The sequence below is a fragment of the Typopeltis vanoorti genome, chromosome 20, assembly GCF_054136105.1.
Source record: "Typopeltis vanoorti isolate ZY-2024b chromosome 20, IOZ_Tvanoo_1.0, whole genome shotgun sequence".
Lineage (NCBI taxonomy): Eukaryota > Metazoa > Arthropoda > Arachnida > Uropygi > Thelyphonidae > Typopeltis > Typopeltis vanoorti.
The window spans coordinates 44,056,101-44,081,072 of record NC_143568.1 but is presented as its reverse complement, the minus strand read 5'-3'; the positions used below and the strand labels follow the sequence as shown (position 1 = coordinate 44,081,072).

General features: G+C 36.9%; 1 protein-coding gene across 3 annotated transcripts in view; it reads right to left on the bottom strand.

The window, feature by feature from the left end:
• Positions 1-24,972, bottom strand: part of Slmap (Sarcolemma associated protein) — a 545,241-nt gene that overhangs the window by 419,188 nt on the left and 101,081 nt on the right. For all 3 annotated transcript variants that reach the window (XM_090409867.1, XM_090409869.1, XM_090409868.1), the window contains exon 6: positions 14,485-14,556. In XM_090409867.1, the coding sequence (XP_090265993.1) occupies positions 14,485-14,556 (72 nt within the window). The remainder of the gene's footprint in view (positions 1-14,484; positions 14,557-24,972) is intronic.

Genomic DNA, 24,972 nt, shown 5'->3' with positions numbered 1-24,972 from the left:
CATGGTGGATTCAACAGCGCCCTGGATGTTTCTGCAGCACCAGATATCTTATTGTCTGTAGGGTACTCAGAAAATCTGTATACATATTATGCTCATTTGGTAGCATTATGTAGTTTAATGCATGCTCTATAGCATACACTCAGCAATTGTTACATTCTCATGATACTGTCTCAGAAAACAAAAGAAGATTACTAAAGCTTCTGATTTTGAATTGTCAGTATAAAGAAGCACAAAATCAGAGTAGCTGATTCTATGAGCTTGAAAGAGCCTGCTGACAGACTACAGGAGGTGTGGAAAATTTGTATAGTCTGCAGAAAGAAAAACTGAAAAGTGGTATGCATGAATGCCAGAGTGGAAGCATATTAATGGTATCTGTGCTATGTTGTCTGCCCCAATATCTAACGCTTGTAAGATAGCTTTTATTTGCAAAGCAAAAGGACCATATGGCAGTCTGATAGGTGTCATACAAATTTTCCCACCGTGGACAAAAGGTGGCTATGTGGGAGGGTCTAGCAGAATCTCATTTTTGTATCATATAATAGAGACAGCTGTTGACATTGAAGACAAAAGGTGGTTCCTTTGCCTCAATGTAGAAACTAAGGATTGATGAAGTTTGAAATGCTTCAGTTGCTATTTTTATGGCTCAATGGTGTACATGGTCTAGCCATTGCAGAATAATCTCTCTCTCTCTCTGGCAGAAGCAAAGACTTGGGACCCATAATCAAGTTTGGATCTAATCAGCACCCTGTTCAATCAATGCAAAACATCGGTAAGCACCCCAAGAGGTGGAAGACAGGTTGTAAAGGATGTTCATTGCTTTGCAGAAATTATCTTGCAAATGATGTATGTGAAAAAGGAAAGCAAGTTTCTTGTCAAATATGAGTCCCAAGAACTTGGCTCTGGCATAACTGGGATTGAATTTTGTCCGAGTTTGAGTTCTGTTTCAGGATACACACAAACTGTCTTCGACCGTGAAAATTAAACCCATTTGCAAGTGCACATTTCAAAAATGTTCAATGGCTTGCTGCAGCTGTCTTTCTATAATCCTCATATTACATGAATGACAGAAGATGGTAATGTGTGTGTGTGTGAGAGAGAGATCAGCTATAGTATGTAGACGTGATAAAGATATGAATGGCTTCAAACATGGTTATGTATCTGGTGAACAAGTGGAAAAATATGCTTTGACTATGTCTGGAAAGGGATAAGAGAAAGTTCTACAACAAGGCCAAATAGATTTCATATTTAATTATAAGAATAGGCTAAGTGGGAATTTATTATGTCTATACACAAGTTCCAGGAGAATCAAAACAAAAAGGTTGAGTTCGTTGCTTTATTGAATACGATGTGGCCTAAGATCGTTGGCATTAGTGAAACCTGGTTACCATAATCAGATATGGTAACTGGGATCGAGTGTAATGGGTATACTATTTTTAGGAATGACAGAAGAGAAGGAGGAATACTACCAATGATATCAGATGACTTAAGTCCAGTTAGGGTAGAAATGCAAGAAAACAATGATGGTAATAATGTCCCATGTAGCGGTGAGGCTATCTGGTGTAAAGTGGAGGCTAACAAAATGAAATATATGGTAGGTGCTACAGACTTGACAGCTCAGTTGCTAGGGAAGAAGAAGAAATGCTTCGCCAATTTAGCCTTATGGGTACTATTAAAGAGTGATCATTATGGATGATTTTAATTATCCAAACAAAGAAATGAGTAGCCAAACAAGCTATACTATGCCAAGAGCAGCATGAGGTACACTAAAGGAAGTTTATTTTTTAGCAATTTGTTCATATTTTATAATAATGTTACAGCAGAGTTGGATAAAAGGAATGGATACACTATGATAATGTTGGACTTTAATAAGGCAATTGATAGGATATCAATCGCCTTATTACCACACCATAAACTGCAGAATATGGGAGTGGAATATAAACTTTTCACTTGGATTAGTGGATAGTTGACAGAGATATCAAAAAAGTGGTATACAGTGGGTGTGAATCTGCCAGATTTAAAAGGTGACCAGTGGTTTACTTCAGGGTTCAGTTCACTGGGCCACTGTTGTTCAATCTATACACTGACATTAGAAAGGATCTAACAGGAGATGTGCAATTGTTTGCTAATGATGCAAAGATAGGCAGGACAATCAGGAATTCTACTGATATCCAGCAGTTACAAAATTATTTGAATAGGATCGTAATTTGGGCAAATGAAAATGGCTATCAGTTTCATGTTAATAAGCATAAAGTTATGCACTTCAGATTGATGAGATTTCCAGTGGCATATAATATTACTAGGGTTATGCTACAAGAAACTGATCAGGCAGGGGATCTTGGCATAATGGTGGATAGGAATCTGAAGTTGAAGGGTCACATAGCAAAAGTTGCAAATACAACTCGGAGGATAATTGCGATATTGAAGCGAACCTTGACATGTAAGGATAAGGAAGTCATTTTGCCTGTTTATAATGTCTTGATAGGACCACACCTGAATTATTGTGCACAGATTTGGTCTCCTGGGTTCCAAGGGGATAAAGAAGCTGTAGAAAGGGTGCAAAGAAGAGTTACAAAGATTATATCCATATTATGCAATTTAAATTATGAGGACAGACTGCAAGTATGTGGATTACAGACTGGTTAACAGGAGAAAGAGGGGATGATATGAAAGAGGTCTATAAACTTTTAAATGGATGTTATAGGATATCGTCTGATGAAAATTTTCATTATGTGGAAGGTGGGGAGAGAACATGGGGGGGCATCCATGGAAGTTGTTAACAGTCAATAAAGGGGTAAGAGCTAGGTTTTTCTCTCAGAGCAGCGAGTGGGTGGAATAGTTTACCTTTAGTCATAGTGAGTGTATCTAGTGTGAATGAATTTAAGGGAAGGTATGACAACTGGTTTGGATGATTTATAGCCTCCCTCGATGAGTCCTCCTGAAGGTCTCAAAAATAATAATATTTTGAGGAAGTTGTTTAGTTATCAAGTTAACACATTCGCTGCCATGCTACTTCGGCATAGTCTGTTCCCGTATACTGAGCAATTTCACTTCTTCAAGGTCAGTACGGTAATCTCGTTGCCGGCGGTAAGCGTCATACGAGTATACTCATAGTTGGTTTGTGCAGAGCATATACCATCTATGAGAATACACAATTTTGATGCTAGCTCCACAAGCCAAGCATTTTCACTTCTTCAAGGTCAGTACAGTAATCTCGTTGCCAGCGGTAAGCGTCATAGGAGTATGCTCGTAGCTGGTTTACCAACTACGAGTATACTCGTAGTTGGCAGCGAATGTGTTAACTTTGATTGCAAAAAGCATAACCTTGTGGGAATCCCTTCTCTTGGATATATGGCTGGGAGAGGGCAATTCCCACTCGGACTCGGAAGATTTGGTTGGATGAAAACTTCTTGATAAAAAGAAGTTTTCATCGTCATAAACAAAAATTATGTACCTCTTTCAAGATTTCAAATCTCCAAAGCAATGTTTCATGCTTTTTCCATATCAAAGGAATTCAATACTAAGTGTTCATGCTTTAGGAAGGCATCTCTGATGGATGTTTTCAGCTGGACCAGATGAACAGTTGTTGAATGATGTTTGCAGAAGTTTTTGATAAGTTGAAGATAATGCAGAAAGGATATGCACTTAGTTCCTGGTGGAAACTAGGTGCACATCTTTACATGTGAGAATTTTTCTTATTCTTGTCACTCCTTAGTCCTTCAGAGATTTCGGTATCAGCAACATAATATCCCACTCTGATATTATGCTTTTAGTAAAGTTTAGCATTCTGGTGTGTGTATTTGTGTGGAAGGAAGGAAGGAAGGGGAGTATATGTAATTGGCATTCCCCAACAGATGTTGTACAAAGTTATTTATACCCCCTCCACCACACACACACAAATGTGTGTGGAGTGGGGGGGATATTAAAACAGCAACATTAACATGATTGTGTTAAGGTTGCTGCTTCAATAAGAATATTGCCTGAACGCAGTTTCTTTACAGATTTTGGAGATCTTCCAAACTCTACTGGATAAAGAAAGGAGACATTTTTTCAAGCAGATGCTCCCCTGCTGAATGTAGGATTTTTTAAAAAAAAAAGTGGTTTATTTATTGCAGCTTTTGATGGTTTTTGTTTTTTATTTTGATTTTCAGTTGTTGTTTCTATGATTTCTGGACCTGCTAGAAACTTGTTGAGGGTCCTGATAAACAAGAGAACAAGAAATTATTCATTCTCAGGAGGAGTTTGATTCAATGCCCACTATGTAGCCACACATGGAACACCCACTCTCAGGTAGCAATGAATGTGCTCAGGAGTGGAATGCCAGGATATATTCCAGATGCTGTACTGGCACAACAGAAAGCAATGAGCCCTGTCCTCAGAACATGAGGAAAGAGACTTACTCTTTCTTCTTTGTTGTTTAAATTTATTGTTTAACAGTCATTTCATGTATAAAAAAAGAAGCATCACTTCACTTATTGATCTTGTCACTTGATTGGACATCATGTAACACGGGTAGCAATTAAATTCAAAATGCAGTGTTTTGAATTTCACATAGCAAAAATTAAGAAAATGATATCTGAGTTGTTTTATGAACTCAACTGTACAAATAATGTAATTTATAATTTTATTTCAAAATGATTATTTTGAAGTAAAATTATATTTGAAATGATTTTCTTCAAAAAATCATAATTACTTCAAAATGTTTTCTTATTAATATAAAGGGTTTATTAAGCTCAGAGATATATTTCGTAAATCATACACAATATCTAAATAAAAAAATTCAGTACTACACAATACAATACAAATTGATCTGTTACACATTAAATTAGATTGGGATTTTGTTTAGCAGGAGATACACCAAGAGGCATCATTATATTAATACACTCATGCACTTTTATCCCAAAAATGTTTCTGTATGAACCCATGTAATGTTCACAATGTCTGCAGTTCACATGTTTGAGTGTGTCAGATCACAGATGTATATAAACTGCTTTAAGGAAATTAAAGCAGTTTATATTATTAAACTAAGAAATTAAAGCTAGCCAGCTTTACTCAGTTAGCCAAGCTGGTTAGCCGAGTGGATAGCACACCTGCTCTCCAACCAACAGGTTGTGGGTTTGAACTGCACCATGGGCATAGATGTTTGTAAAATTCTACTCTAGACGAGCTTGTATAGCTCCTTGAGTTTATAACGCTTGTCTTTATAATAAAAAAAAAAAGAAAAAAAAGAAATTTCAACCCATGTCATTCCCATTAAATTCACAAAAGAATATTTTTAAATGTTTAAACCAAAATGTTAGTATTAGAAACGCATATCTTGTATTTCCTAGTATGGTATAAATATACTAGTATTAGACATGTGCAAGCATAGAATTTATGCGAAGCAAAGATAGCAGCAACAAAGGCCTGCGATCGCAGAGCACCTTAGGTCTTGCTAGCACAGCAATGTTGATCACTGACAAACTCAACAATAATACAAAGTGCTAAAGTTGCAAAATAGATATGAGGACAAGAAAAAAAGGTCCAATGTGTGTAATTTTTTATTGCTACTGGCTCCATGCTTCTTGCTCAAAACTGGCTCCATACTTCTTGCACAAACTACTCATCGACATCAACCAGCTTTTCTTTGGCTTGCTGTGCCTCCATTCTGTAAAGCAGCTTTCAAACCTGGGAAAATGAGTCCAAAGCCTTGAACAGTGCCTTAACACTTTGAAGGAAACGTGCTCCTCCAAAATCCAAAACTAGAAGCCAAGCTCAAACTATTTGACGATCAGTGCTGCAATGCAATCATACCGTCCACGAACTCCATAACCTCAATGCATCAATGGTGAATGACTAAATTAAGGCTAAAAAAAAGAAATTCAATGCCGTCATCCTGAACTTCCACAGGAAACTAGCAAAATCACTAAATGATGACATCAGTAAATTAGCAGGTGAATGAAACTTTGTTCCCAGAAATATCATCAGGTGGCATTGTTTTGACCCAACAAAACAAAGAGAATGAAACAAACGTCCCATGCTTCACAAAAGTGACTTGAGACAAGCTGAGAAGCTTCCTAAGATTCTTCAATAGCATCTTGACAAATCCCTATTTTCTTCCATACACCCACAACCTTCCTTACTGGGTTCAATATGTAGATGATGTGTTTCCCCATCTGGCCAGACTCAAAATGCCTACTTTTTTTTTTTTTTTTTTTTTTTTTTTTTTTTTTTTTTTTTAACTAAAATCAACAACATTCACCCATCAAAATTCAGAATGGAAAAAAGAAAAGGATGAAAAAAAGTAGAATTGCTGGATATCATCCTTCCCCATACTCTTTCTGGAATATTTGCTACTTCTGCTCACTGTAAAACTACCTTCACAGGCCACTACATACAACAAGATTCAGCACATCATCCATCTCAAAAAATAGGCATCTTCAACATGCGCTCAACAGAACATGTGCTATCTGCTCCAATTCCCAAGCTCTCCAACAAGAATTGAGCATCATACTACAGAATGGCTTCACCACAAGGAAGTTTAAATGCATCTTGAACTTTTACAAGCCCATCCCCAAGAAACTCTGAACCTATATGATGACTCCCTATCCCATGCATCGCAAGTATCTCCTGACACAATTGCTAAGATCCCTAAAATAATGTTGGAACTAAAACATACATTTCAGTTCCTATATTTTTCCCTGTCAACAAAATCTCTGTTTGGTTACCATCCACAAGAAAGATAAACATCTCACCCTTCTCTGGTGTTTACCAGGTCCAATGTGAATGCTTCCACTCGAACTCTGAACAAACAGGACTTCTAATGAAAAATGACTACAAGAACACCAGTCTTATATCAACAACAATAAACCAGAAAAATCTGACCTGGGTCAGTATGGAGTGGACACTGACCATAATGTCCTATCATCCAATACTTGCTTTTTACAATGCAAGTTTAAGTTTCAGCAGTTTTTTTAAAAAGAGTAATGAAGCACTTCTACATCACCTAAATTTAAATTAGAATGCTGCCTCTCTATTGTCCACCCCCAACTCTTCTATTTTAATTTTTTTTTAAATATTTAATATTGCTGTTATTCATTTTATTATCTAAATCAAATTTTATTTCAAATCACTTAAATTTGGTCTTTGATTGTAATTTTATTTGATTGTAACCACCCACTAGGTGGCATTCCAGCACGTGGCTCATCTCTGTAAATAGGATTATCAAAGGATTAACATTTTTTGTTAAATAGGATTATCAAAGGATTAACATTCTTTGTTAATCCTTTGATAGCTTGTTTTGTAATTGTGCTGATGCACTAATGATTACCAGTTAGTTTCTGGCCAAAAAATTTGCAGTAATAAAATTATTATATTCTTGTGAATATGTGTCTAATACGCTACACTATTAGCCACAGTGGAGACCAGAATGCAGGCTATGCATAGGAAACACACGACCCTTGGGATCAAATATATATCCCGCAGAGAATTACATATTTACTTCAACATCTGCAGCTTCAACTCCAAACTTAATAGTATCCACTACTACCTCCAGTCAACCAAACCCCATCAAAGCATTACTCAAAACAGCTTTCCCAACTACATACTCTTTGACTTCTTTCGACTCAAGGGTGACATATCACTTAGTTTGTGATATGTGCACATATACCCATTCTGACATACCATGCCAGAGTACCCAACCTTGACCTGCTTTGGTTGAAAATCTCCCTTTCCCACTCAGTCAAATTCATCTGCTGTCTCTATCACTTCTCTAATCCCACTTCCCTAACAGCAAAATCATCCTTCAAGGGGATTTTAATGTTAACTACACCAACTGGCTTTCCTCCTACAGACCAAGCAGGCAGAGATGCTGAAACATTTGCCATCACTAACAACTTAACACAAATTGTTCGCATGTGAACCAGAATACCATATAACCATACTCACTCACCAAACACACTATATCTCTTCCTTACCAGTTATCCTTCCAAATAGACAGTGAATGTAGTGGACCCGCGAAGTAAATCTAGTGCTCGTCACCTCTCCCATGCAACAATGCTTACACGGTCACCAACAAAAAGAGTAGTTTGGCATTATAACAGTGCCAAGTTGGATAGCCTCCGTGACTTCTATGCCTCATTCCCATGGTTGGACTATTGTTTTAGCCTTCCAACCCAAACATATGAACCACTGAATGTATGTCCACACGGTTAGCCTAGTGGCTTTGCGCTTCGCAACCATATGACTGGGGCAGGAGTGTCCTAGGTTCGATTCCCATCGAAGACGTGAGAAATTTGAGGATCTTTCTCAGCCATAGCCAAGTTAGCCGGTCTTGGGCGTGGGCAGTAGGGTTTGTCTGACAGTTTATCTGGCATTTTTCATGCCGCAAGCAGGCAAACTGGCCCCGTGAACACACATGGATCTACAGCCATAAATACTTAACCCCCCCATGAGGGGGCTCAACTCGCCCCAATAGGGAAGGGGGAGAAAAAGGGAGGAAACTCCATACGAATAAATAAATAAACTGAATGTATCACCAAAGTAATCCTTACTGGCATTATAACAGTGCCCCACACTATTCTAAACTGATATCCCCTAACTAAACTTTGGTTCTCCAAAATATGTGCCAAGGCTGTACAAACAAAAAAATCAAGCATACCACAACTGGCTTACATCAAGAACTCAAGATTCAGTTCATGAAGTAAGTATATCAATGCTTCAAACAGAATTTGAAATAGAAAAAAGCAGGAAAAGCATCTTGTCCAAATGGCAACTGAGTCTTCTGACCTCTCACCAGAGCAATTAGTTGCAACTTTTTCCCAACACAACTTCTGTCTCATTCCTATATACCCAGATGGCTCTATACCATCATCACCCACAGAGAAAAGCCAGGAGATTGGCTTTTTTTCTGTGGGTGATACTCAACGCCTCCTCTGTCTTTTTGCCAGAAGGAGATCAGAAAAATATTGTCCAAATTAGACACACACACAAAAAAGTCATCTGATCTTGATGGCATTCCTCCAATTGTGAAGATTTGTGCTCCAGAGTTGATTTCTATTCTATGTAGCTTCTTTATGCTCCCTTACTCCACTGGTATCTATCCTACAGCCTGGAAATTGGCCTATATGCAACCCATTCCCAAGAAGGGTAACAAATCACTACCAGTAATTTAGTAAGCTTTGACATCTCCTCATTATTTACCAATATTCTCTTAATTGATAACTTAACACTTTTAGAAAACGTTTTTCCTTCTGACATCTTAGATCTTTTTCCCTTTGCCATCAATTCTGGTTATTTTTCTTGGAGGAACAAAATCTACAAATAGAGAACACATCATCTACATATCTACTGGCCTAAGATATGTAGATGATGTGTTCTCCATTTGGCCTCATGGCCGAGACACATTAAACTTCTTCCTCAGTCATCTCAACAGCCTACATCCAAGAATCCAATTTTTATATGGAAGATTTTGAAAAACAAGCCATAGACTCAGCCTCTCTCAAACCTTCTATCTGGCCTAAGATATGTAGATGATGTGTTCTCTATTTGGCCTCATGGCCCAGACACATTAGACTCCTTCCTCAGTCACCTCAACAGCCTACATCCAAGAATCCAGTTTACGATGGAAAAGGAAAATACCAATTGTTTACCCTTCCTAGACAGCTTAGTGACACGCCTTCCTAATGGTACACTTTCCTTCACTGTATATAGAAAACCTACGCACACAGGCAGATACATTCACAAACTCTCCCACCACCACCCTGCTCAACAATATGGCATTATTAAAACTCTAACCACAATCTAGTCCACAATCTTTGTTCCAGTGGAACCACCCTTACAACTGAGCTTGACCACATACACAACACTTTCCTCTCCAATGGCTACAGTGATCACAGTATTAAAAAAATTAATCAGTTCCTCCCAAATTCCCCGGTCTTCTATTCAGAAAGAGTTTAGAAATGCCATCACCATACCCTACATCCGTGGCACATCGAGAAAATAGCCAAGATTTTAAAAAGGTATAACCGACACACAGCATTTAAGCCCCATCACAAACTTGCTACCCTTATCCGTTCTACAAAAGATCATCTCCCTCCTCTCTCAGTGCCTGGAGTTTATAAAGTACCCTGTTCCTGTAAGCGGCCATGCTTTGGACAGACAGGCAAATCAGCAACCATCTGCCTGGAGGAACACAAGTCATACATCTGCAACCACGACTATGGTCAGTCAAGGCCTGGCTGACCATGTCTTGGATACAACTCACAGGATCTCATGGAAAAAAAACCCACCAAGCTCCATCACAGCAAATTCAAAAAAGAGAGGCTATTTTTAGAATCCAGCTCTCAGAAATCAACCAAATCTTAATAAATATGGTTGCATTAAGCTTCCTAAGATTTGGGAAACACTTATCAGAGATCTCACCTTACAATCCAGGCCACCTACAACCACCCTTAGAGGGCGCTGCACATAGATAGGACTTTAGAGTCACCCACGTGGTTGGGCTTAGTATTGTGTGGTATTTGTATATAATGTTATTTGTTTTTTTTTTTTTTTGTAATCCCTGAAGATGTCTCAGTGACTGAGACAAAATATAGAAAGTATTAAATTCTGTTTTAATCCTTTCTGAGTGCTGTATACAATCCATTAAGCCTCCAATATGAAATCACTACCATCAAACTATAGCCCTATCGCACTCGCCTCAGTCCTCTAAAGTAATGGAGAGAACCATCAATACCCAACTCTCCTACAACTACCTTGAAGGCACTCAGCTAATAAATGAACACCAACGTGGATTCTGTCGTTGCCAATTAAATCTACTCACATTTCACCCATCTCTGGATAAATGCTATAGAAAGTTTGGTGAATCTTCAGGGTTGCATTTGATATCTCCAAAGCTTTTGACAAGGTCTGGCACACCAGTCTGTCCCGTGGCTTCTGCAACTGAACTGCCAGCTTTCTGACTGGACGCATACTGTGCGACGGTGGATGGTTCCTTATCCTTTTACTATCTGACTAACACTGGGATAGTATGGGTTTTGTTCACACTAACGTCTTCCTTCTGTATATCAATGATCTACTTCAGTTTACCACCAACTCAATACACAGTTGTTTTTTTTTGTAGATGACAGTACACTGCACTCCTTTCTCTATACAAATCACCTCAACTTACAAAACATCAACCTCACTGCCCTCAATTTTGATCTACAATGCACACAAAACAGATTATGGGACTTAGATAGCCTCATCAAAACTCATTTTTGCCTATTTCCTAAAAAAAAAAAAAAAAAACATTTTCTTCCAATACCCTATGAACCCTGACAGAACTGAAATCTTTAGACAGGATGAGATTTCTCTTCTTGAAATCACACCGACCGCAAGCCTCTCCTGGCTGAAACACATCACAATCATTGCCTCCTCAGCTTTCGAAAAACTAGGATTTCTTTCGCGCAAGGCAATACTTCACCCTCCGGAGCTGTTCATGTTCTACTAACATGATTTGTCCTCTTTAATACAGAAGAGGGCAAATCAGATTGATTAATAACCAATATCTTACCAACTCATTCCACCAACTTTTTAAACAGATGCCTGTTTAAATGTTCATATAAAATAGCATCAATAATTCCTCCACTCTGTATTAAATCCATTGAAACACATGCAACTGCAACCCAGCATTCCTTCACAGTACAACTCAAAACCCAAGTGCAGGCCTGGTTAACCGAGTGGATAGCATACCTGCTCTCTAACCAACAGGTCATGGGTTTGAGTCCCACAATGGACTCGAAAAGCCTACCCTGGACAAGCTTATATAGCTCCTTGAGCAGTGGCAGTTCATACATAAGCACTGCGACATTGCAGCATTCGCAAGGAAAAAATGAAAAATTTAAATTTTGTTTGTGTTTATAAATAATAACAATGCTTACAACATTATATAAATGCAATACAACATGTTAAAAGTTACAGCTTATGTTTCGACAGTGATTGAATAGTTAATAATTGGAATTGTTCTATTAAAGCTTTAGATTACGAAATAAATACACTGCGATCTAACGCAGTGTCAATATTATCACGTTCAACCAATTGCATCCAGTCTCACCGATATTCGTTTGTGCTTGTGATTGCACCTTACAAGTCATTCTGACACTGCTCGTTTGGGCAGTGTATCGTATGCTTGACGCGTTATTTCTGTGAGATACGAAACTTTTATTATTGGTGTTTGTTTGTGGTGAGGGTGAAATATTTTTAATAAAGCAATTTTTAATATGTAAATTTATTTATTAATAAATTGGTTACTGATTAGGAAAAAATATTTTTTTATTATTATTTTTTTATTTTGTATATTCAGCACCCTCACTTAAAATTTTCACCAGCCGCCACTGTCCTTGAGTATATAAGGCTATCCTTCTTTGGAGGAAAAGAGTCCTTTTTCCACTTCCTCCTTCATCCCTGTTATTGCTGTATTGTGAAAGTCTTTATGCATGAATATATGTATCCCTTTATGTATTTCCCAAGGAATACAGTATACGAGTGTGGTCTGACACGTTCTCGGCCTCGACCATACATGGCAGCACTATCAGCACAATTTTTTTTTTTGTAAATTGGTATATCTGTCATAAGCATCCATATAAAATTGCAAGTCATTCTATCAAGTAATTTGTTTCATACAGCTGTCTGAAGCAAAGTGTTGTCTGTATCCTTTGAAATAGATAAAATTGAGTATTATGCAGTTATAAAATTCTTTGTAAAAAAAAAAGGTTTAACGGCAAAAGAAAAAATTCATTTGAAGTTTGTGTAGGATATATTAGGCATGAAGAATTGCAAATGAAAAAGCTTTGTGCAAGATGGGTACCACGCTTGCTCACAGCAGATCAAAAACACACTCACATGAAAATCTCTGAACAGTGCTTGGAGAATTTTAACAAGAATAAAACTGATTTTGTGCATCGATTTATTACTATGGATGAGACTTGAATTCACCATTACACACCAGAATCCAAACAGCAGTCAAAACAAAGGACAGAAGCCGGTTGTTCATGTGAGTGTGTTTTACCCTTTTCAAGACAAAGTCGGTTCCATCAGCAGGAAAAGGGTCATGGAATCAGTGTTTTGGGATGCTAAAGTTATTTTGTTTATTAATTATCTTGAAAAGGGTAAAACAATAACTCGGAGAATATTATTCCGATCTTTTAATCAGACTAGACGAAAAAAAATTCGTGAGAAAAGACCAGGTTTGCAGAAGAAAAAACCATCTTTCATCAGGACAATGCACCTACCCACAAAGGTGTTTTGGCAATGGGAAATTTAATGTGAAAATTAAGAGATCTGCACTATGAATTGTTGGAACATTCACCATATTCCCCAGATTTAGCTCCCTCTGACTTCTCTCTTCCCAAAACTAAAACTCTTCCTCGCTGGTCAGCGTTTTCTTCGAATCAAGAGGTGACTACAGCTGTAGAAGGGTATTTTGCGGATCTTACTGAGAACCACTATAGGGATGGGATAATGGTGCTGGAATAAATGTATTAGTCTTACGGGAGATTATATTGAAATATAAAAATAATTTTGAAATTATAAATTTGTTTTTTCATTGTTAGGCCGAGAACTTTTCAGACCACCCTCGTTCAAGTTTCTAAAATCAAATGTAAACAAGTCTCTTCTTTCACAACCCACTACTAACTATACATGGGAAAGTGAAGTTAACATACTATAGGTTGATTTACAAAATCTCTCATATATGGCTTAACATAAAAAAATAAATAAATAAAAAATGTATACAATACTAAGTTCATAATTACCAGATAAAAGCTATTCCATTTTATTAACCTTTAAATCTGTATATTACTGAAATACTTGCCTACCAATACTCAAAGAAATTAATGAAACTAAATGAGACTGAAAATCCGAAGATATTAGTTATAAGCAATTTATTATATTTAATATAAATAAATTGAAGATAAATTTTATTACTGTATGCTCCAAGGGGATACATGACAATAAATAATAACGAGAATGACAAATACAATAAAATATATAAAACTCAGTGAAATTTCAGAACAACCAGTTGATTTTAATATGCTTCCACTAGCATATGAACAAAACTGATAGTTTTTATAAAGCTAAATTTTTTGTATTTTTTAAACTCATTTTTAATATGGTCTAGAAATCCTGCTTTAGAGACCAAACATGAAACTTTTCAAGCCATTTGAGGCTTGAAAAGTTTCATTTGCCCAGACTGCTATCCCACTCCAATAAGTGGGATAGCAGTCTGGGCAAATGAAATTCATCTACCATCTAAGCACATTCACATGCATCCATGCCAATAGCATGATTTGAATTTACAACCCACTGATTGAAGAGTGGATGCACTAATCACTTGGACAACAAGGCTGGAATTAATTTACTTTGAAAATAGTCTTAGAACTGTATGACTATCAATTTACAAAGCCTTACAGGGGTTTACGCATGCGTGTTTTGTTTGATTATATAGAATATAAAAAAATCCAAACTTACTTTTGAGCATGCTTGTAACTGACCTTCAAGAGTTTCAATCCGACTAAGAAGCCTGTCTTCTTCTATAAGCGCCTGTAAAGAATATAACTTTAAACAAATATACAATATTATCATATAAAAAAAAAGTAATTCAAATAAGAATAAGAGCTCAATTTCAACAAATTCCAACATCCTTCAGAATATACACTTCTTGAAAAAATGTCAATAGACACCAGAGTGTGAGGAACAAACGAACATGGCACCCACCTTCATAAGATGTAGGACCTCCTTTTCCTGAATTTACTGTAGCAATCCTATGGGGGCATGCCTTACACAAGCAAACGAAGCAATCAATGGGAATTTTGGATAATTCTTCCTGTAGGCATGTAAAGAGTTCCTGGACTGTTGTGAGGCAGGCATCCATTAACCTCACCAAAGCTGCAGTTCATCCCATAGATGAACTAGAGCATTGGTAATGGATGAACTAGATGAATGTCGGATGACATGGAGCTTGCATACTGCAGTCCTACCATGGAAACCCATGTTGTGAGCCTCAGTTATGAATGTTTTGTGCAGATTTGTGTTCCAATATATGCCTAGAACTCTGCATTCAACGTGTTAGCCAATGAATGCAGTTCTCATATATTATCCTTTGTAGCACCCTATGGTCACATTCAGTGAGTGTGGTGTGTCATCCATTACAGATAGCACTTGCAGTTGACTCCCTGCACTTACATCTTAGTATGGTTATCACTGATTGTTGACCTGAGATGGCCCAGTTTGTCAACAATTTGCCAAACAGATTGGCCTGCAACATGACATCCTATCACAACGCCTCTTTCAAACTTCGTCAATTCCCTTCTTGCAGCCATTTCAGCTGGACACATTTGCACTGACTTGGGAGCATCACATTTCTCCAATTTATAGTATCTACAAACACGTGACTCATTACATAGCAAGATGTACCTTGCTCGTGGGGGGGTGTCAGTTGACTTCTTTCCAAGCAGTGCGACTATCATCATAATATTAGCAAACCTTATTTCACTAAAACAGGACAATTTAAATAAAAAAAATTAGCACATAACAAATGCTTAATTAGCAGGTAATGTTAGGAGATCAATTTTCTGGACATTTAAATGACTATGCAGGGAACAATAAACAAGTACTCATTCAAAAACCAGCAAGCTCAGTTACTTCTTATTTGAGGACCAGGTAAATAGAAGCATCAATTCCAGCAATGTGGATTGCTATAACTCATTTTGTGAAACGTTATCTTTAAAAGCTTTATCCCAATGCAAATTACATCACAATATGTAATGGAAACTGAGGAATAAAAAACATGCTTTGTTTCTGAAGTAGTTTTTTTTTTTAAAACTCTTCGTCCATTAACATTAATCGATAATATACTAATGTTGGCAATTTAATAGAACAAAGATGATACAAAAGAATAGATTAAACACTGCTTTAATCTATTCTTTCGTCATTTTTTTGTGGGAGAAGTACAATATAGAACTGTAACATGCACACAAGCTCACTCAAAATGAAAGTCTGATTACACTTAAAGGCTAAAGTACTAGAAAGAGCACCCTCTGTGCACTAGAAGGAATGAAACATTGTAGAATTATTTTCCCAGTATATGGGGAGTTTCACACATCCACATTTATGTTGGTTAGGCTGGTTTCAAGTGTAGCAGAATATCCTTAAAAAAAGTCCTGTGTCACAGATGACTTGCTACTGCTTCTGCCTGGTATCTCCAGCTCTGGGCCTGGCTCCCACTGAAGAGACCTCAATAAATAAAGGTCGAAACTAGTCTGGGTAGATGGCCAATCCCTTTAATGCATAACAGTATACATATCCACATAGGAAATGTGTTTTGCATTATGGGAGATACTGGGTTAGAAGTGCCTGGTAGCTTGCTCCACCTTTGCCACGAGTTGCCTTGGTGTTGCACTACTTACTGGATAAGATAGTACAACACTATATTTAGTCCTGAAGATATTTTCAGGCGCAAACTTTGTTTGCTCTCACTGGGATAAAGGATTAAACTAAATCTATTATAGAGAGTCTCTATACATGATTAGCATGAAAACGTTGTAGTTGTATTTAAAGCTGTTCTTTCGTTTGTTGCATTGTTGGGAGAGTGCGTACTTGCAGCATCATGTGAATGCCAGTACATGATTACAGCAGAATGACTATCTGGGAGGTTGTAGCTCAAGTTATTATTTAGATGCTCAGGGCTGAGGTTGATTTCCCTAGATTCTACGATTTTTCTCTCCAATTCATCATGGCAACGAAAGATGTTAGTAGATCTGTCCCAGCGGACTGAATGACTTGGGTTTTCATCATTAGGATCAGCCGAGAAAAGGATATGGCTTGATAAGGCACTGGCTCGCTGTCTCTTGTAAGCTGTCTCCTTCATGTGTTCCTCCATACGTAATTCAATAGATTTGTCTGTCTGGCCAAAATAAGGAATAATACAATCACACCATATATTTTGCACACCAGGATATTTAAGATGATGATGACAAGGTTTTGGGTGGCTTATTAAGGAGCGGATTTATATATATATATTTTTTTTTTTTTTTTTTTTTATGCAATGGATTTACTCAGCTATATTACATGATTAAATAAATTTAATGACTAAAAGCTGAGAAATACCAAAATAGAAAAAATACTATTTATTATTTGAGTGTACAATAGTTTCATTTTCTTAGAAAACTTATCAGGTGCATAACATGAAAAGATAAATAAAAAAATATACATTACAAGAGGCAGCTATAAATTAACTTGCAAATGTATTGCTGACATTTGAAGCTATTCTGGATCGATAGTATTGTTGGGCACATTCATGTGGGCATAATATTGTGTATGCCAAAGTTGGATAGCTAAAGAGTGACAATCAGATAGGTTATAGCTGAAGTTAGTATTAAGATGGACCAGATTAAGGACAATTTCTGTTGATTCCACAATTCATCTCTCCAGTTCATTGTAGCATCTAAAAATATTTTCTGATTTGTTCCAGATAACTGAAATGACGGAATATAATAAATTTAGTTTATTTTGTTTGCACACACTTTATCCAAGTGTGTGCAAACAAAGTTTGCGCCTGAAAGTATCTTCAGGATTGGGGTAAAGTGGTACAACACCAGGCAACTCCTTGCAAAGGTGGAGCAAGCTACCAACACTCCCATCTCAGTATCTCCCATAATGCAAAACACATCTCCTTGCAGATATGTATAATGTTATGCATTAAGGGAAGGACCACTACACTACCCAGACTAGTTTCGACCTTTATTGAGGTCTCTTCAGTGGGAGTCACACTTGGATAAAGGATTAAACTAAATTTATTATAGTCTGACCAAGTGAAAAATAAACTTTCAACGAAATGACAGAATCTTCCTCGTTAGGGCAAGCAGAATTAAGCCAGTCTATCTATTCACACATTATATAGCGTGTGAATAGACAGACTGGCTCTAGTTCTGCCATATGTAATATCTCACATGTTCTGCCATATCAACTCATTGGAGGAATCTAAATTAAATGACATTTTCCTTATCAATTAAATTCACTCATGAAATTTATTTAATCATGGCATATGGTCAAGTAGTAAATCTGTTGCATCCAAATTCGAATCTTTATGATGAGGCAATCGACAAAAGTATCAAATTTACAGAGAATTCGACTTATCAACAAGTTAGTATTTCTGAAATGCTGCAAATTCCATGATCTTGTTCCTAAATTCATTTCCTTCAAAGAAACACTCTGAAAAAAAAAAAAAAAAAAAAAAAAAAGAGCTAAAAGAATTCTTATTCGGTTTTAAAACAATGTGGGATTTAATATCCCCTTAATTTAAATAATGTTTATATCACCGAAATGAAGCCTATTGGCTCTTTATATTAACTAACTTAATGGTTGCACCTTTTTGACAACTCGTATAGCAGAGTATATAAGTTCTTTTCCCTATACCCTTTGGTATTAATTTGGTCTAGCTACTCACTGATGACGCCTCAATAAAGGCTGAAACCAATCTGGGTAGTGACCTCCCACCATAATGTAATAACAGCATACATTTCCTAGGAAATGTGTTTTACATTATGGAAAATACCAAGAATAGCGATCAGAATTTTACTACCTTTGCTGCGAGTTGCCCGAGTTTGTACTACGTACTTGGACTACCTGCATTAGCTCACGCTAGCAGTCGCCGATACTTTTATAGTTTGTTATACTATATTCGGCATGAAACTCTCTGATTCCAATCTTTGAGTTTCTTATTCGGTTTTAAAACAATGTGGGATTTAATATCCCCTTAATTTAAATAAGAGCTAAAAGAATATATTATAGAGCAAATGCAGAACTTCTAAATGAAAGAATTTTTGAAACTGAACGTAGTTTAGCAAATTTGTGTATTTCTTAAAGCCTCTTTACCTTCTGCAATTAAACTTTAGATACCAATACTTGGCAATGTATAAGAGATGATCAACTCACAAGCATCTAATGTTCAAAACACCAAAAATCAACCAAATCAAAATATAATAAATTTAGTTTAATCCTTTATCCAAGTGTAAACAAAGTTTGCACCTGAAAATATCTTCAGGACTGAGATAAGGTGGTGCAACTCCGAGCAAAGGTGGACCAAGCTCTCATCACTACTTGTCTCAGTATCTCCCATAATGCAAAGCACATCTCCTTGCATACATGTATACTGCTATGCATTAAGGGAGGGGGGGCCGCTATCCAGACCAGTTCGACCTTTATTGAGGTTTCGTCAGTGGGAGGCAGACCCAAACGTGGAGATACTAAGGCAGAAACAATAGGAGAGGTCATATTTACCTATACAAGTTGCCAACAGGTGTACCACCTTATTATTGAATTACTCTGATTTAGAGAAAGATGTTGGAAGTTTATGCATAGCAGTATACATGTCTGCAAAGAGATGTGCTTTGCATTATGGGAGATACTGAGACAAGGAGTGATGAGAGCTTGGTCCACCTTTGCTTGGAGTTGCACCACCTTACCTCAGTCCTGTAGATATTTTCAAGAGCAAACTTTTTTGTTTGCTTACACTTGGATAAAGGATTAAACTAAATTTATTATAATATAACCAAGTGCAAAATAAACTTCCAACATCTTTCTCTAAATCCAGAGTAATTCAATAATAAGGTGGTACACCTATTGGCAATTTGTGTAGGTAAATATGACCTCTCCTATTGCTTCTGCCTTAGTATCTCCACATTTGGGTCTGCCTCCCACTGACGAGACCTCAATAAAGGTTGAAACCGGTCTGGATAGTGGCCCTTAATGAATAGCAGTATACATGTCTGCAAGGAGAAGTGTTTTGCATTATGGAAGATACTGAGACAAGGAGTGATGAGAGCTTGGTCCACCTGGTGTTGCACCACCTTACCTCAGTCCTGAAGATATTTCCAGGCGCAAACTTTGTTTGCTTACATTTGGATAAAGGATTAAACTAAATTTATTATAGTCTAACCAAGTGCAAAATAAACTTCCAAAAACCAAATCTAAATTTCAGCTCTCAAATCCAGTTACCATCTTTCTAATGTTGAAAAGAATATTCTTAATAAAGGTTTTTTTTTTAATTTTGCTATATAACCAAGATCTATTCTCTCTTTCGCAAAATATTCTATTGGCTGTTGAAAAAGCTCTGAAATAGAGGAAAGTGCTGTAAAAGGAATTAGAGATGACATGAAAACTGGAGAAAAAGATATCCTTGATGTATGGAATAATTACTTTGAAAAATAGCTAAATGAAACAATCAGTGAAGCACAGTGGTAAAAAAAAAAAAAAAAACACTCAACAGGCATGCAATTAGAAATACATATCTATATGTGAAGTAGAAAAAGCCATCAAAAGCCTGAAATGTGAAAAGGCAGAGTAGATGATATTCGACCAGAAATGCTCAAGTATGGAGGTATAAAATTCTGCAGTGGCTGCACTGCATAGTTCAGAAGACCTGGGCAGCAGGATGAATTCCAGATGATTGGAGTAGAGCTCTCATAGTACTCACATATACAAAAAAGGGAAATAAAACTGAATGTGAGAATTACAGAGATATTTCCCTACTGCGTATTCCTCATAAGATTTATGCAAGTACACCGGAGAAATGGTTGAGAAGGACTGTGGAAGGGAAGCTTGATGAAGAGCAAGCTAGATTCAGGCCAAATAGAGGCTGTCAGGATCAGATTTTCACTTTACAACAAATTCAAAAATCGTGGGAATAGAACAAAGATCTGTATTTAAGTTTCATAGGTCTGCAAAAGGCATATGACATGGTGCCAAGAGAAAAACTATTCAAAATGCTAAGATTATATGGATTGTAAATGGAGCATTACATCAAGCAATTAGAATTGAAGGAAGTACAGGAAGATGGTTTGACGTTAAATCTGCTGTCAGATAAGGATGTACATTATCCCCTCTTTTATTTATTATCTATATGGATCATATTATGAAGGATAGTGATATTAAACATGATATCAAAATTGGAAATCTCAGCTCTTTATTTTATGCAGATAATGTTATACTTTTAAATAAATCCAGTACAAGTCTGCAAGATTCCCTGACTAAATTGAATAACTCTTGCAATAAATTTAGTATGAAAATTAGCAATAACGAGACAATGAAAATAGGCAGAAACATTGAAAATATCAAATATATTAGGAATGGAGAACCTATAGAAGAAGTAAAACATTTCAGCTACTTAGGCACAATTTTTGGTGAAGACGGTAAATTAAATAAGGAATCAACAAAAAAGGTATGGTAACAAGTGTTATATTTCGCTCTTCCTTAATATATTTTTATTTACCTTATGTATTTAACCTCTCTACTTTAACTACAAGACTTACAAAATTTCCTTGACTCTAACATCTGTATCACTTCTTACGTGTTCATTCTATAAGGAAAGCAAATTCTATATCTCTGACCGATTCCTAATTTTACTCACGTGCTTACCCTGACTGTTAAAGTTTATTCCTTGCTATAAGAAACAAATCCTCTAATTTCTGTCTGGGGCAGTCTCCTTTTCAGATATTGACAAATTTATTTTTTAATGCTGCGACAGCCAATATCTTAGAATAGAAGGGACTCTTATTCAGGGAGACTTTTCCAGACCTTTCGTGAACATAGGAGAATATATTTAGTGCTTATACTCATAAATCAAATGCTCTACTATGGCTAAGTAAATTCTGGTTTGCAGTCGTAACCTCTATAACAACATGTTATACCTTTCTTTCAATCCCCCCCCCCCCACTATGGTTCAGATTAATGAGTGGTAGTTTTGGTTCATATCACAGGCAAAACCCAGGTATAAAAGAAAAACATATTTATTGGAATCCAAAGACATAATTACACTTAGACCAATCTCACTTTCAATTAGTTCAATGACATGCTAAATCAAAACTTTTCAAACTGATTAATACTCTAATACATGAACAATAAATCCTTCTCTTAAGTTAGACTAAACACACATAATATACACATTATACACTTCTAATCTATATTCTACCTACTATGTTTGTCTTGCATATTAAACTTGTCACAATCTTCTATAATCATTCCAAACTATTTGTCTTATGGACATTAGTCACTGCTAAATAATCACTTAAAGTTCTTAAATACTGTCCATACTCGATTAATACACTACAATTAGTGTATTAATTGTAGTGTAAAAAATTATACAATTGTTGTATAATTACCCTTTTTCCGACTGGGTAATTATACAACAAAATCTGTACTTTACCATTTCTTAGGGGAGGATCTCCAGGTCCGTCTGAACTGTCCTTCTTTGTTTGAATTACCTTGTCGATACTACCATAAGCCTGCATCCACATGGTGGGTCACTATGGTCATCAGATTAAGCTGTGCTCTGCACCTGGTGTTTTTTCCCTCGTCTATTCTCTATCTGTTTTGGACCATCGTCATTTCTACTGCCAGTTCTGGTATACGTCCGCAATATTATTCCGTCGGAACTTTCAGCGAAGGAGTAAAGACAGATATGCCGACATCTCACGCTTTCGTACCGGCGGAAATTCCGACATTGAACTATCGCCAAGGAACACCATCAGGAACCACCGGTCCACAAGAGAAGTCAAATCATCATCCAGCAAAACAGGTGAAAAAAGCCCTGAGAAAGGGGTGCAAACCCTTTTTATTCTCCCTTCCTCCCCCCCCCCCCTTACTAACTGCGATAGCGCGCCCTCTTACTACTCTCCGCAATCTTTTCCCACCCAAGGGAACTTCGGCACATTCCGAGATCATAGCAGCGTCTTCCGGGAAAATGAACGTGCGTTGCTTTCTGAGATTGCCAATGCCTCAGACCCGCCCGTGACCTTTGGACTATTGTTTACATCTAATTTACCCATTCATTGTAAACATGATACATTCATATAATACTAATTTATACACAAAGTTTTTTACATGGTCTTACAATTCTATTAAAAGAAGGTAATTCTATTTCCATTTACAGTTAGTACTTCATTTCTTCTGCTCGAGTACAAGTTTTTTTTCTCAGCTGATTTTTCAGGATGTAACACAAGTCAACTACTGAATAAATTTATATGGAATAAGAGAAAAATTAGTCAAAACACTACATTATCTGTATACAAGACAGCGTTCAATCCAATTTTAACTTATGGATCTGAGAAGTGGTTTAGAAATAAAACACTTGACCAAAGACTACAGACAACAGATATGAGAGTACTGAGAAAGATTAGGGGGCATGAACAGATATCATCAATGGCATTATCATATTAAACTCGAGGATATTAGGAAAGGACTTGACTTTGTTAGCATCCAGGAATGTGTTAGCAGGGCTAATCTCAGGTGGTATGGTTACTTAAACAGAATGGGAGAGGAAAGATTAGCAAAACAAGTGTTCTCTGCCAGGTTGGAAGAAAAAGATCCAGAGGAAGACCAAGATAAAGGTGAAATGATGCAGTAAAAAGTGCCTTAGAAGACAGAAATAAGAAAATATAAATATATAAAATATAAAGAAAAGAAATATAAAACAAATATACTGTTAGGAAAAATAAGTTAAAAACAACACCCAAACCCTAGCAACAAGTAACAAAATCTGAAGAAAATGACTGATGCAGAAGGGAGGCACGTGACAAAGATTATTACTGAGCAATTCTAACTGCCATATATGGCAATTTAAAAAGACGTGAAGTACATCATCATGATCAGATGTCAATATGTGCCATATAATGGAAGTTCCGAGAGATGCGTGCATTTGAACAACTGAAGTCCGGGTCTATATAAGGTGAGATATCACGAAGAACGTTGTCTTAGGGTTTTCACCTTCTCTTACCTGGGTCCACCGCCACATGAAGTCTGCTGTCGGTAATCGAAAGAGAAGCATCGGAGGTTTCAGAGTCTTCTACCTGGGTCCACCGCCACGTGAGGGCCAATGTCGGGAATCGAAAGGAAAGAGCTACAGATTGCCGCCATATTAAGGATCCCATAGGCATGAAATAATCAATGACGCGGACAAAGAAGAAATTTGACGGGAAATCAAGAATGAGCCAGCAGAAGGATAAGGAGCACTTATGTGTGAACAAAAGATTCATGTAAAAGACGGTGCTGAATGAGAATTGTAAGTAGTTATATATGTGATAATTCCAAAAACAAGATTGTACATCAAGAGTGTCTGTTTATGGGTACAACAGGATAATGTAAATTGATATTGAAATAAGCCTATTCAAGGTATGTTTCATTGTCAGTCTGCATATATATGACTGGCAGGATATTCTAGATTGTGATTTAGCTTTAAGGAAGTAAATAAGAACTAAGTTTGAATTAAGAAGAATTGAAAATAACAAAAAATTGTAATAAACTGTATATATATATACAGGGTGTTCGGGATAAATTTGACATATTTATAATTAATTATATTTTTCCGTAAGTTACATGTATTAACACACACTTCTCTTCATTTAAAAGTTTGGACCCTTCTTCATTCATATACAAGATGTCAGAAAGGATGGATAGCTGGAACCCACCTGAATCATGGAAGAGAATAACTTGTATCATGATGATTCGTGCCCGCCATCAAAATAAGGATATTACGACTGCTGCCCAATGCTCCCTGAATACAGTAAAAACAATCAGGCATGAACTAGAGACTTGCAATGGTGACTACGAGGATGTAGCAAGAAGAAAGATCCCTAGCAGACGATCCGATTGCGTTCGTACAGCAGAATTCCTCGCAAATCTGCAGGAACAGGTGTTGAAGAACCCTGGCATTGGAATTCGGGCTTTGTTCGTGGAGTTGCTAACTGTAGTCAAGCCCTGGATAACAAGGGTAGCCAATGGTAGGCCGTATGTATGGCAGCAGGATTCGGCCCCTTGCCACACCTCTGGGAAAAGTCAAAAATGGTTGTCTGAAAATTTCTACGACTTCACCAGTCCAAATGTTTGGCCTCCAAACTCCCCAGACCTTAACCCCATGGATTATTTTGTATGGGGCGCAGTTGAAAAAGACACCAATCGCACTTC